Source organism: Cibotium barometz, chromosome 12 (assembly GCF_041138505.1).
Source record: "Cibotium barometz isolate CiBa-2024 chromosome 12, ASM4113850v1, whole genome shotgun sequence".
Lineage (NCBI taxonomy): Eukaryota > Viridiplantae > Streptophyta > Polypodiopsida > Cyatheales > Cibotiaceae > Cibotium > Cibotium barometz.
Window position 1 is genome coordinate 46341903 of NC_141057.1, and position 13171 is coordinate 46355073.

At 41.8% G+C, this 13171-nt stretch overlaps 1 protein-coding gene across 1 annotated transcript; it reads left to right on the plus strand.

The window, feature by feature from the left end:
* The first annotated feature begins 1397 nt into the window (after positions 1-1397).
* Positions 1398-10079, plus strand: LOC147633487 (sodium/hydrogen exchanger 1-like). Its single transcript, XM_086806578.1, has 14 exons — positions 1398-2485; positions 2971-3089; positions 3646-3743; positions 3867-3926; positions 4137-4183; positions 5099-5284; positions 5729-5775; positions 7029-7095; positions 7195-7295; positions 7395-7496; positions 7640-7778; positions 8696-8758; positions 8904-8987; positions 9290-10079. The coding sequence occupies exons 1-14, from the start codon at positions 2315-2317 to the stop codon at positions 9626-9628; spliced, it is 1623 nt and encodes a 540-aa protein (XP_086662704.1). The 5' UTR covers positions 1398-2314; the 3' UTR covers positions 9629-10079.
* Positions 10080-13171: the final 3092 nt, after the last annotated feature.

Below are 13171 nucleotides of genomic sequence, written 5' to 3' on the forward strand. Positions count from 1 at the left end.
TATCAACCCCTACCCACAAATGTGGGAAATATTGGAGTGGAGGTCTGTCCCATCCATTAAAAGATCATAATTCAATTATTTATAGTGTGTAAACATTGTTTAGAGTTGTCATAGTCTAAAGACACTCTAGAGTTGTCATATTATTATCAAAATCTGTACAAAGTTCAACACACCCTCTCTCTCTCTCTCTCTCTCTCTCTCTCTCTCTCTCTCTCTCTCTCTCATACGCATATAATTATTTACATAAAACTTAAAAAGGAGCTTTCATTGTGTGAACATGAGGAATCTTAGGTGTTAAGAGCATGCCGATAAAGAGCACATTTAAAGGGGAAATTCATTTGATAATAATAAAAGGGACTTTGAATGTGCATGAACTAAACATGACATAATAAGAGTGATGAGTTGTTAAGAGCATGCGGATGGAGAATATAGTAAATAGGGAATCCCATGAAGTAAATGTCAAAATGTGAGTAAACATTTCTTCAAAGTGATGTACAAGAAAATCTCTCTCTCTCTCTCTCTCTCTCTCTCTCTCTCTCTCTCACACACACACACACACACACACACACGTGCACTTTCCACAAATCAAAATATGGGAGATAAAATCCCTCATACACCCTCTCACAATCTAGACCTTACATGTACCTTACATGTGCACTTCCAACAAATAAAAATATGGGAGATAAAATCCCTCATACACCCTCTAGATTGTGAGAGGGTGTATGAAGGATTTTATCTCCCATATTTTGATTTGTTGAAAGTGCACGTGTGTGTGTGTGTGTGTGTGTGTGTGTGTGCATGCGTGCGCGTGTGCGTGCGCATGCGCATGCGCATTATGCGAGTGCGTGCATGCGCATTATGCGAGTGCGTGCATGTACATGTTTAAAAAGATTATTTGATAGACAAACTATGTGGTATCAAGTTAACCCTTTCAATGACATGATATCAAAACAAAATGGTTAGTCCACTATCTTAAAACTTCAAGATTCAAAATTCAAATCCGATTGCGACCACGATAGTAGCTCAATTTTTGGTAGAAGAGAATGGGTGTTCTCCCAGAGGTCTTGGGGTTCAATCCTCACTCACTACGATGGATGTGCACCCTTGTATGAATTGCGGGCCACATCCACCCTTGTATGAATTGCGGGCCGTGGTGTGTGTGAGATGCCTACACAAGTCGAGTGTAAATATCATTTCCTATTAATTTCAAGCCTTCCTTAGGCATGCAATTATAGTGTTGTATCCTCTCTCTCTCTCTCTCTCTCTCTCTCTCTCTTCAAAACCGAACCAGCAGTCACTGTCCCTTTGCAACCTTGGCAGCTTTAAAACCTATGCCCTTTGTATATATGTTCAGAACATATGCAGCTTTTGCATCATTCTTGTTTGCCACCCTCTTCTCTTATTCTTCTTATGAAGCTCCTGAGGGGCCATTTTGTCTCCTCTTGCATTTGCACACCCTTTGTTACACCCAAGACAATCCCTTTGTTAATACAATTAAACAATCCAACAGAGACCATTTTCAATATAGCTATCTTATGCAAAATCCACTTTTAATACAAAAAAAAGGGTAAAATATGAAACCTAAGACAAGCAAAAGCCCATTCAGCTTCTTTTTTATATTCTTACCGTTTTAGCTTCTGCTTGGAATGTGTGAGGCTTCAAAAGCCTTTCCATGCCTATGTGAACTGAGATTTCCAAGCCTTCTTTTCTCGGCTGTAGGGTTTCGCAGAGCTCAAGTTGTTGTGCTCAACTGTGTTTCGGCGCTGACAATCAACAACTATATCAGCCCAAATCAATTTAATTGCTCAAATTAGTGTCTCTGCTTAGTAACTTAACAACCCTAATGACCAAAATTAGTGTTTCGGCCAGCAACCTAAATTGCTAATCAGCCTGAAATCACTATTTTAGCTCATCATTTTAGCAACCCAAATCTTCCTAAGCACTTAACCTTAGTGTTTTGGCCAAGAAAATCCAACAGGCCAGGGCTCAGAATTTCAACAAGCCCAAATCGCATATCAGCGTCCAAGTGGTGACTAGAAGTGATTCTTTCACACTTTAGACCGATAGAATTCCCTTCTGAATCCTTTATTTGGGTCCCATTCAGAATCGTATCTATGGAGCTAATCTCAACAGTGAGCACTTGAAAAGTATTGCGTCAAAGTGACTCTTAACCCAACCAAATAAAAAATAGCTTTGAAGCTAAGCTTGCTCTGAAAACAGAGATTAAACTTAATCTAATTTCTCAATGAAGGGATGAAGACTTCTGGGTTCAATTCGTTTTGCTGAAACTAGAGGTTTAGCAATTTGGGTTAAGATGGCAAGCTATTTGCAAGCCCTGGTGATGAGGGTGGGGTTGGCGACTGGGGGTGACAAAGATGTGGTGGCCATCACTCTCTTTATTTCTCTGCTCTGTGCCTGCATCGTTATTGGGCACCTGCTAGAAGAGATCAGATGGGTCAATGAGTGCATCACAGCCCTCATCCTTGTAAGTAATCGCAATTGCAATCTCAATCTCAGAGCTCCTTACATTGTGTTAAAGTTTTTGGTAATCATGATTGTTTTCAGGTTTAAAATGCCTTAATCATTGAATGCTTGTTACATTCCACCCTTAATCATTATTGTATTGGCTCAGCTTCCTTCTTTTCTCTATTCATGCTTATGTTTGTTAAATCTCTCTCTCCTCTAATCATGCTTACGTTTGCTAAAATTGTCTCTGATCATGCTAAATGCTCATCTAATATTTCTCTAATCATGCTTATGGTTGCTCACACTCTCAATCATCCTAAAGTGTGTGCAGCATAGGGTCCTTAATCATGCTAATGTGTGCAAATTGTCGTTGAACATGCTCATATGTTTGTTTGTATTCTTTCTAATCATGCTTATATTGTTTACACTCTATTCGTGCCTGTTAATTTTCGTGCTAACGTTTAACTGCTGTTTTTTTAATTGCTTGTGTGTGTGTGCAAGCAGGGATGCTGTTCCGGAGTCATAGTCCTTGTGTATAGTGGTGGCACTCAGTCTCATGTCCTGAGGTTTGATGAAGAAGTCTTCTTCATCTACCTGCTGCCACCTATAATTTTCAATGCTGGGTACATTACATCCTCAAACTCCAAATCAATCATTTCAACTTCATTATCCAATGAAAATGCTGGCTATATCCTTTAATAAGTGATGTTCACTGATCATGCAAACACACTGGCAATGTTAGAAATCATAAGCAAAAGTTATAATTATTGTTTAATTTGCACCATGTACACTCTAATATGTAGTCAAACAGTGCAAAGGTTAACATGCTAAGCGGGTATTTTAACTGGTGTTCATGAGCACTTACTACCCATGATAAGCGTCATTCATATATGTTTACACATATTTCATCATTGTTATCTTTGAAATTGTGTGCCAGATCTCTCTCTCTCTGCACGTGAACGCATGCGTGCGCGAGCAGTGTACATATGCATGCATACATGGATATCATTAAGCAAAGTGGGCACTTACATCATTATGTATATACATGTGTGTATTTGGCAGAACTACATTAAGGATAATGATAAACAAATTGTATGAATATGGGCACTTACTCCAAGTGGCTATGCCGATCGAGCATCATTATGTTTCTGAGCTTCTGAGTCTATCTTTTTTTGGCAGTTTTCAAGTCAAGAAGAAGAAGTTCTTTCACAACTTTGTTCCGATCACCCTGTATGGTGTTGTCGGGGCCTTCATATCATTTTGTATCATAGCTGCAGGTTCACCTCAGCACACCACTTATATTGCCCCTCTTACTCATATTTGAATGGAATACACATGTTTGTTCTGTAGTTTAACCATAAATTTTGTTTGCTTACACACAAGTAGATCCCTTCAAACAGGTTGCAGATGGCTTTTTCCAAAACTGGGTTTGACGACTCTAAATACAAAAGATTATATGGGTGAGTAGCTTTGTGCACGGCTAGATACAGACAACTCCCTGCCCTCAGCAGGGTCCCATCATACCTGCCTGTTAGGGATCTTGCCCGTCCAACTCCCCGCTTGTCTGCTCGTCCCACGGGCAGGCAATTGTCTGTAGCCAGCCTTATTTGGTGGCACTTATATTTTTTGCTCTAATTACACTAAGACTTTGGCTTCATTATTCATGGCAGCTCTTGGAGCTATATTTTCAGCAACAGATTCTGTATGCATCCTTCAGGTAAAACATCCAATTCTTTGGGCCATTTCAGAATCTGCATTTACATCAGGGCATGTAACAAAATTGGGCAGCTGGACAAGGCCTCAGAGGTGCCTCCAGCCGGGTGATTTTGTAGGCGTACCTCAAAGGAGGCCTAATCTGAGCCCACCCTTATCCTTTGTCATTCTATAACATGATGTTCGTTTGTGGCATACATTTTCACAAATGGAAACTCTCGTTCATATGACTTAGGATCACTTCAAAAGGCCACATCCATGGCAGCAATAAAGCCCACTTTTTTTTTCTTGAGTAGATCCCTCTGTAGTTGCAATTTGTACACACCCAGAGGCAGCTTGGTCTATGGTCACATACCAATGGGAACCTGCAGGTATTTGAATTCGGGACTTCCCCTCCCAAAGTCACAAGCCCTCCCTCACTGCTGGTCTATGGTGCTGGCACTTCAAAAGAGGGCGGCCTCCAAGAGCTGTCCAAGAGCTGCACGATCACCATGTGGGTCCAGACAGCTCATTGTTGGCCCTTTCACCTCCAAAAACTGCCCAAGATGTATGGCTGCTGCCATGGCAGCGATTGCATCCAGATCCACTTGAAAAGAGGGCGGCCTCCAAGAGCTGCAGCCCACCGATTCCAAGTGGGTCCGGATGGGGTGGCTGGTTGTGAAGCAGGGCGGCCTCCAATCTCCATGTGAGTCCAGACAGCTGATTGCTGGCTCATCCCTCCTTTCACCTCAGAAGACTTCCAAGATGCATGATTGCCATCAATTGCATCCTAACCCACTTGAAAAGAGGGTGGTCTCCACAAGAGCCACTGATTTCCAACTGGGTGGTTGTTTGTGAAGCCGCCCTTGTTTGCCATTTTGTTGAAATTCCAGAAATTAGTATACTTGAAGCTTTAGTTGACATCATGATGTTTTGGCAGGTTCTTCATCAGGATGAGAGTCCTCTGCTCTACAGCCTGGTTTTCGGGGAGGGAGTTGTAAATGATGCCACGTCTGTTGTTCTATACAGAGCAGTTCAAAAGTTCAAAGTTGATGGCCTTACAGGCCTACATGTGTTGCTGGACTTCTTGAAGCTTATCTGCTTAAGTACAATGCTGGGCTTGTTTGTAAGTACTATCTCTTGCCACAGTTTCACAAACTCACTCACTCTCTCTCTCTCTCTCTCTCTCTCTCTCTCTCACACACACACACACACATGCACTGACACACGCATGCAGACATCATACAGACAACCCATCCACTCAATACATCCCCCAGAACACTAGCAGCAACACGCACATGAAATCCAATACCATGACATGGAACTTCCATGCCACCACATTTGAAACAAAGGCAGAAAAAGAAATGGCAGCCTGTAGTCACTAGTGTTTCCCGCATTTAATTAATACAGCATAGTTAACTGTACACAACCAACAGAACTTTCAGCAGATTGTTTAAGTCTGATAGCTTTGATGGAGAGATTCTAATTATATCATGTGTGATGAAGACAGTATCAGTGCATATGAAAACACTGAATTTTTGAGCACATCAAGTCTATTTCATGATTGCAGGTTGGTCTTCTGAGTGCTTACATTATCAGAATCCTTTACTTTGGCAGGTAATCTGTGTGTGTGTGTGTGTGTGTGTGTGTGCGCGCGCGTGTGTGCGTCACACGTGCAAGTGTGCATGCGTGCAGTGCTGGCATAGCAGTTTAGGCATCAGGTTCCCAGCAAGAGATCCTGGGTTTAAGACCCATACCCTGCACTTCAGTGCCGGCATATGGATTATATGTAGTGTGCCAGCTTGGCTATGACATTGAAAAGACTCTCTTTCTCTCTCTCTCTCTGTTCTTGTATCAATCACGATGGACATCCTGGATGGGCCCTTGCCTGACATACAGGGTTGATTGACTATTTTTATTCAGCTCTCCCATATCCCATTACTTATTGTACCCTATAACTAGCATAGTAGGATCTAGATTTTTCGCTTTGTATAATCTCAGAGTCTCAGATCTTAGCTTTCAGTTTTCAGTTTTAGTTTACTGTTGCTTTTTCTTATTTCAGATTTTCATGGACACTATGTACACATCATTTTGGTCTCATAGACCCTTTGGGTCTTTTGAAGACATTAATATAGCTTTTCTTTCTCCGTGCTCTCATTTTTTTCACATAGAAAAGTCACTTTTCACTCATGAAGTGGGTAACGGGTTATGTCTTTCTTTTGGGTTGAAATTTGAGTTAGGAAAAATTTTGCTATTGGAGATCAGGGGATATTCTTTTTCATGTTTGAAAAAAAAAAGGGAAAATGATTTCTGACCTGTACCTAATGTGCTTAACAAGAATCTCTCAACCATATTGAGCATATTAGTTCATTATCTTGGAGGGATTGTATACACCACAACCCAGCCATAACTCCCCTTTGAAGAACCCACGGCTGAGGCTAGACCAACACAAGGCCTGACTCCTCACCTAAGCCCTGGAGTCCCCTATACCACCAGAGGCCACATACAATCCCAAGTGTAAGGCATTTGCCCAGACCGAGACCTTATCAGGGTCCTGATTCTCAAAATCTCCACCTTCTTGGGAATGCGATTTATGACCAAAGACTGATCCAGGTCCTGACTCAGAGGGTATCCACCATGAATAGATAGTTACTGAATGTCCACCATGTTACTGAATGTCCTTAATTTTAAGGTTTCTTTACAGTAACTCACTATTTCATAATTTACTAACACTCAGTTAGTGCTAAGTCTCCCATAATCAAGCCACTAATTAGCATTAGCATTAGCCTAAACTGATCAGTATTGCCAGTCTAATTATATCTTTGGGGACAGCAAAGTTGTTGGAGTGACAACGATGCGTTTTGTTACAGGCATTCAACCGATCGTGAGATTGCACTTATGGGACTCATGGCTTATCTATCCTATATGATTGCTGAGGTCTGCACCATAAAAAAGTTTTTTTTTTTTATAGTTCATTTCATGTTGAGTCTGGTGTTGTTGCAGGTTTGACTGTTGTGGCTATATGTTCTCATGCAGTTCTTTTCTTTGAGTGGGATTTTAACTGTGTTCTTCTGCGGCATTGTAATGTCCCATTATACCTGGCACAATGTGACGGAGAGCTCTAGAGTGACTACAAAGTGAGACTCAACACTGCCTTTTACTTTCTGGATTCTACATGTCAATATTGAGGAAAATAGCTTCCTGCTTCCTTTGATTCGATGGATGCTTTTCTACAGGCATGCCTTTGCCACCATGTCATTCATCTGCGAAACCTTTATTTTTCTATATGTTGGCATGGACGTGCTTGACATGGAGAAATGGAAACTGACAGATGCAAGGTGACCCTAAACCTTTTGTCACACAAAAAGAAAGGTTTCATATGGGATTAACAGCTGCAAGCTGTGTTTTTTGACTTGTGAAGCTCGAGGAGGACCACCTCTGCCTGTTTTTCTTCTGATTGCAAATTCGTCTTTATGTATAGCATCCCAGAGACATTTGGCATTTTGGGTACACTTCTGTCTACAATTCTACTTGGGAGAGCTGCATTTGTATTTCCGCTTTCTGCCCTATCCAATTACCTACGAGGGTCTTCCCGAGTAAAGATTAGTATCAGGCAGCAGGTACCCTTCCCTACAGGATTTACAAAGATATGAAAAGAGACATGAGCAAAAATGCATGTTACTTTGAATTGCATGTGTCTTGATTAGCCAGATTTGAAATGTTACCTGTATCACTCTTAGGTCCTTAACAGTCCACCCGCCGTAGTCAGATGCTCTGACAAAGAGGATAGGTGAGCTATGGGCAGGCTTAATTGTCTATCCATGAGCAGCTGCTGCATCAGATACTCTGACTGCAAGGATGAGTGGACGAGATTCATTGCCCGTCCATAAGCAGACACCCCCACTGTGAAGTCTTTCCCAAAATCTGCCCGAAACACAGCTGAAACAAGGTTAGTCCTAAAAAAAATCATGAGGTAGCAGGCTAGCTCACCTCCCAACCATGACCGCCCCAAGCCAAGGCTAGGGCTTCTTGCACAATCCCACAAGCCCTTGTCTAACTCCAGAGTCTCATACCACCGAAGCCTGAATATATACACCAACCTACGTACTCGCCATGTGCGTGGCATGAGCATGTCTACTCTCTTGATCCAAACAAGACCTTCAATAGTTCATCCACACAATTATCTCATAATAACCCAAGCTCACTTATATAGTGATAACTACGCCATAAATAGCTAACTTGCTATAAAATACCATTAAGCTTGTTTTATCAATCCAAGAACGGTAGAACGCTAGCCAAGTATCTGCCTGCTTATCCCTAATCCAGGGGGGCCCTTACTCCACTAGATTAGGTCCCAAATCCGTAGATTAGTGTCCAGGTACATAACACCCGCTCGCATCATCAAATGCTCTGACAGCGACGAGAATAGGCAGTCATAAAAGGGCCATAGAGGCTCTTTAATGTGAATTTTCTAAATCATCTGGATTCATGCCAACATAGCAATTAATGTCAAAATGTTTGGCCATAAACGGTACAGATTATCATCTGGTGGGCTGGTTTGATTCGAGGAGCTGTATCAATCGCCCTCACATTTAACCAGGTGAAAAGTTAAGAGCTTATTTGACTAAACAGATGCCTTAAAGTAGCTGATAAATAACTGCTCAATGCAAATAACACAATTCGTAAGTTGTAAATATTATTGGGAAAAGGGAAGAAGGCCTAAAAGTGTGTTGGTGTTCATCCAGTTCACGATTTCTGGTAGTACAAGAGATCCCGAGCATGCCACTGTGGTCATCAGTACCATCATTGTAGTGCTGTTCACGACAGTGGTAAGCATGAACTCCTCATGTGTTTAAAGTGCATTTGCAAGTTCATGAGAAGCTGTAAATGATGTGAATTTAGGAAAAATGTAGCCATTGCCTATCCATTGAAGTTCATCTTACTAACATACATACACAGATCATGCATACCTGTGTGTGTGCGAGCGCACGCGCTCGCACATGGTGACACGCGTGCACATGTGTGTTACATAGAAGCAAAGTACTGTGCATAACCTTTCTATGTTCATCTGTAGAAATTACATCCTTTTTATCCAACTTTCTTCCATCACTTGTTTTGGAGAATTTTGTAGGTTTTTGGTATGGCAAACAAGCCTTTGATGAGATGGTTGCTACCAAACCCTGTTGGGTCAATGCTGAGTGATACGTCTGATCCTCCTTCTCCTAAGGATGCCTTGGGTACAGATTTACGAGTCCCTTTTCTTATGAATGGCAACTCTGAACATCATGCCAGTGGTGATGTTGTTTCCAGAAACAGCAGCATTTCTTTGCTGCTGCATGCATCAACTTCAACAATTCACCATCTATGGCGGACTTTTGATGATACATGCATGCGCCCTGTGTTCGGAGGGCGTGGTTACGTGCCCTTTTGTCCAGAGTCCCTTAATGAAGATGAAAGAAATAGCACATAATAATATCTCAAAGTGAAGGATGAAGTGATGATACAAGTTTTCTCAGGTAGGTAAGGGTAAAGGATAAAAGGGGAGCCAAAACCAGAGGAAAACTCATATAAAGAAAGCACCAAAATCATAGCATTTTGCTGAGCTAGGTACACAGTGTAGTGAAAAGGGCAATGCCTTCACCCCAACAAAGATGGTTTCACATATGACTTCCTGCTACAAAGCTACGGCACCAACCAGTGCAGTTTTTTTATTTTTGAAGTAATAAAGTATATAGGCTCAGAAAGGGCATGCTGAGTGAGCACAAGTAATGCACTTATAGAATGAAAATCAAGAACTACAAACCGTCACTTTTCAAGGCCCAGGCCTTGTGTAAGAATATGCCTCAACAAGGCTACAGGGGATATACATTGTAACTTGATTTTTTTTTTATTAGATCTAAAAAATATATCTTGTTTCATATCAGACTCTCACTCAAATTTGTTTACTATTTCTGTTGATTTGATGAGTGGAACATGTCTGTCACTTAAAGTTTATCCTTAACCATGTATCTTAACTACCATTAGCTTCCTCTAGAATTATCTCATCAAAAGTAGAGTTGAACACAAGAGCCCTCATGAAATTTCCCCTTAACCATTTGGTACCTGCCCTTTTTAAAAACTCAAGGATGACAAGTGTTGGTATCAAAACTCACTGTTCCGCAAGAACGTTTCAAAAAACAAGAATATTCATAAACCTTTGCTCATGTGCCCTCATTGTTCCTATGGTCAGACATGTCGTCGCAGGATTGTTTGCAATCACAAAGGGGCAATCACAAAGGGGATGGGGGGGGAGGGGGCACAATAGGTTAAACTCTCCTTCCATGTGCAAATCTGTAATTGGAGGGTGGTACCTTTCAGCTGCCATTTGGATGTGGTGGGCTGCCACCAACCCAACTCTACTTCCTGAAAGCCTCAACTCTATAGCTCTTGGTGTTTGCATAGGAGCCACAGCTTCCCAGCACCTATTAATCCAGCCGCTGTGGGAAGGATGTCATGCCTTCTACATAGGAACTCGCTGTCTTTTAGGCTACTGTCTACATGATTGTAGCTACAAAATTTTAACAACTTTCAGCTACTGTGTTAGATGTGGAGTTGTTCTGTGAAGTGCATACACGGTGACATAGCTGTGCTTAACAATCAAAATGTCCAACAATCATGACTCAGGAGGGCGTGTTTCTTCACTCTTACCCGAGCTTCGTCTACCCTTACATTCTGCTTCATCTACTTTGCCATACTACCAAGTTGAACATGGGCCTCCCACGATCACTTTGCATAATATTGAAGCATGCACAAAAGGTATGAAGAGGCAGTAAATACCAAGCACACGAAATGAATGCACAAAAGGTATGAAGAGGCAGTAAATACCAAGCACAGGAAATGAAGAGACAATAGAGATGATGACAACATAGTTATCAGCATACCTGGTGTAGGCTTTCCGGGCTCCAAGTATCGGCCTCACTCCTGACCGGACTTGCACACAGGGTTCGAGCTCATGACCTCACGTAGCTGGGCTAATGCCCGTTGCCCCCCCCCCCCCCCCCCCCAGTTTCCAAAATCCCCCCCCCCCCTCGGGTCTCTCTCTCTCTCTCTCTCTCTCTCTCTCTCTCGCCTTCTTAATAGAGTCATTTTTTTGTTTTTATAAAATCAGTTTCCAAAATGTTTTCTTCTCTCTTTTTTTGAAAAAAAATGGGTTGGCTTGAAATTTTCCTCACACACACGAGATCACTACTCACACACTAGACGCCATCGCTTGTACAGGGGCAAATTTGAACCTATCACCTAGGTACTGTTGCTCCATAATTTTGATTACCTGTTCGGCCACCACCTTGGCCACGTCCACAACCTCTATCTTGTCCTCTATCTGCACTTGTGTAGAAGGCCTGTTGTTCAGAAACGGTTTTTGTTTTGTGAAGACTATTGATCTTCACCCAAGTTCTTCTCTTCAATGATCAGCATTGACACCAAATCTGTGAAGTTGGGAATGTTCTCCCAAGTCTGAATAGACGTCTTGTTGTACGCCTTGTATTGTGGCTTGTGGCCTAAGACCACGCAGACACACTTCCACCTTATCCATCATCATCAACAGAAACACTAATTGATGCAAGGGATTCCACAATGTCGTTGATCGTCAAAGCATAATCATTCACATACATATTCTTCTTTTCCACAGTATGAAGCTCATTCTTCAACTGAATTTTTTGTGCCTTAGTGTTGGTTTCATACAGCTTCACCAAGGTGTCCCATGCCTCCTTGGGTGACTTGGCATCCTGTATATGTCTAATCATAGTTTCCTGTATGCTGATAGAAAGCCAATACATAACTTTCCTTGCTCCTTGATTCCAATCCTTGAACTCTTTTACATCTGCAGCAGCAGCAGCAGATGGATTAATCTCCAGTGCCTTCTCATGTTCACCTTCAATGTAGTCCAGTAACCTTTTCCCATCAGAAAATTTGTCAATCTAAACCTCCAAGCATGGAAGTTATTCTTGTCAAGCTTCTCTGCAGCAACAATGTGGTTTATTCCATCATTTGACATCTTTTCTGCAACACAAATTTACCAGTAACAGCACTCTTGCTTGACCTACACAAACTGTTGTATTCTTTGCAGTGGTACTATACTGCACCCAAATTATCACAACCAGTGACCATCACCCAATGGCAACTTTGAGACCTCTTTGTAGCACACACAATGTCTGCACAACCAATCGCCCTTCCTGCAATTTCAAAAACAGAGTTTTGCAGAGAATTAAAACTTACCCGCATGCAAACTGAAAAACGAAGGTCCAAACGCGCCCGAAACTCGTATTCGGCCCAAAAAATTCTATCCAATGGTGTCCAACAGACAGTATAGTTGCCTTGTAGCTCTTCTCCCGCTCAATCGAAGTTCATTTGCTGGTGCCTCCCGAAGAGCTCCCAACAAGGGTGTAGTAGCTAACACAAAGGGGGAAGGGTAGATGAAGCTCTTACCCTCGTACCGCTTCCCGTGCTTCTCTTGCTTGCTGCTCAGCCCTTAGTATGAACCACGCTCTAATACCATTAAAAGATATAGGGAGAAGAGAGCTTGAGCTCTTGCAAGCACATACACACTCACACAAACCCTAGAAGAGAGCACACAAGGTGAGAGCTTGAAAATTCTTCTTCTTCGCACAACAAACTCTTGCATAATTAATCTTGCCTTGAACTCAACAACATCAAAATCCCTACTCAATATTTATTCATGTTCCTTATCCAAAACCATTTCTTCATCATTCAGTTCTTCTTGATTTTCAATATCCCCAAAAAATTCTACAGATTGCACACCAAAAGTCTCTGGATTACTCTTTCTAGCATTATCAATGCCTGCTTGTGCATGAAGATAGAAAAGCAAGGCTACATTATGCTGAAGGAGCCGACTTGTGCATGAAGATAGAAAAGCAAGGCTACATTATGCTGAAGGAGCCTGCATTTTTTATTATGTAACATGCACTGGTCAATAGCTATTTATCAACAAACCTACAACATAGAAGCATGGCAC

Excerpts from the sequence above, each read along its gene's own strand:
- LOC147633487 (XM_086806578.1), top strand. The coding sequence starts at position 2,315 with ATGGCAAGCTATTTGCAAGCCCTGGTGATGAGGGTGGGGTTGGCGACT. Across the intron at positions 2,486-2,970 it reads GCATCACAGCCCTCATCCTT|GGATGCTGTTCCGGAGTCAT; the intron begins GTAAGTAATCGC and ends GTGTGCAAGCAG. Across the intron at positions 7,296-7,394 it reads AGCTCTAGAGTGACTACAAA|GCATGCCTTTGCCACCATGT; the intron begins GTGAGACTCAAC and ends GCTTTTCTACAG.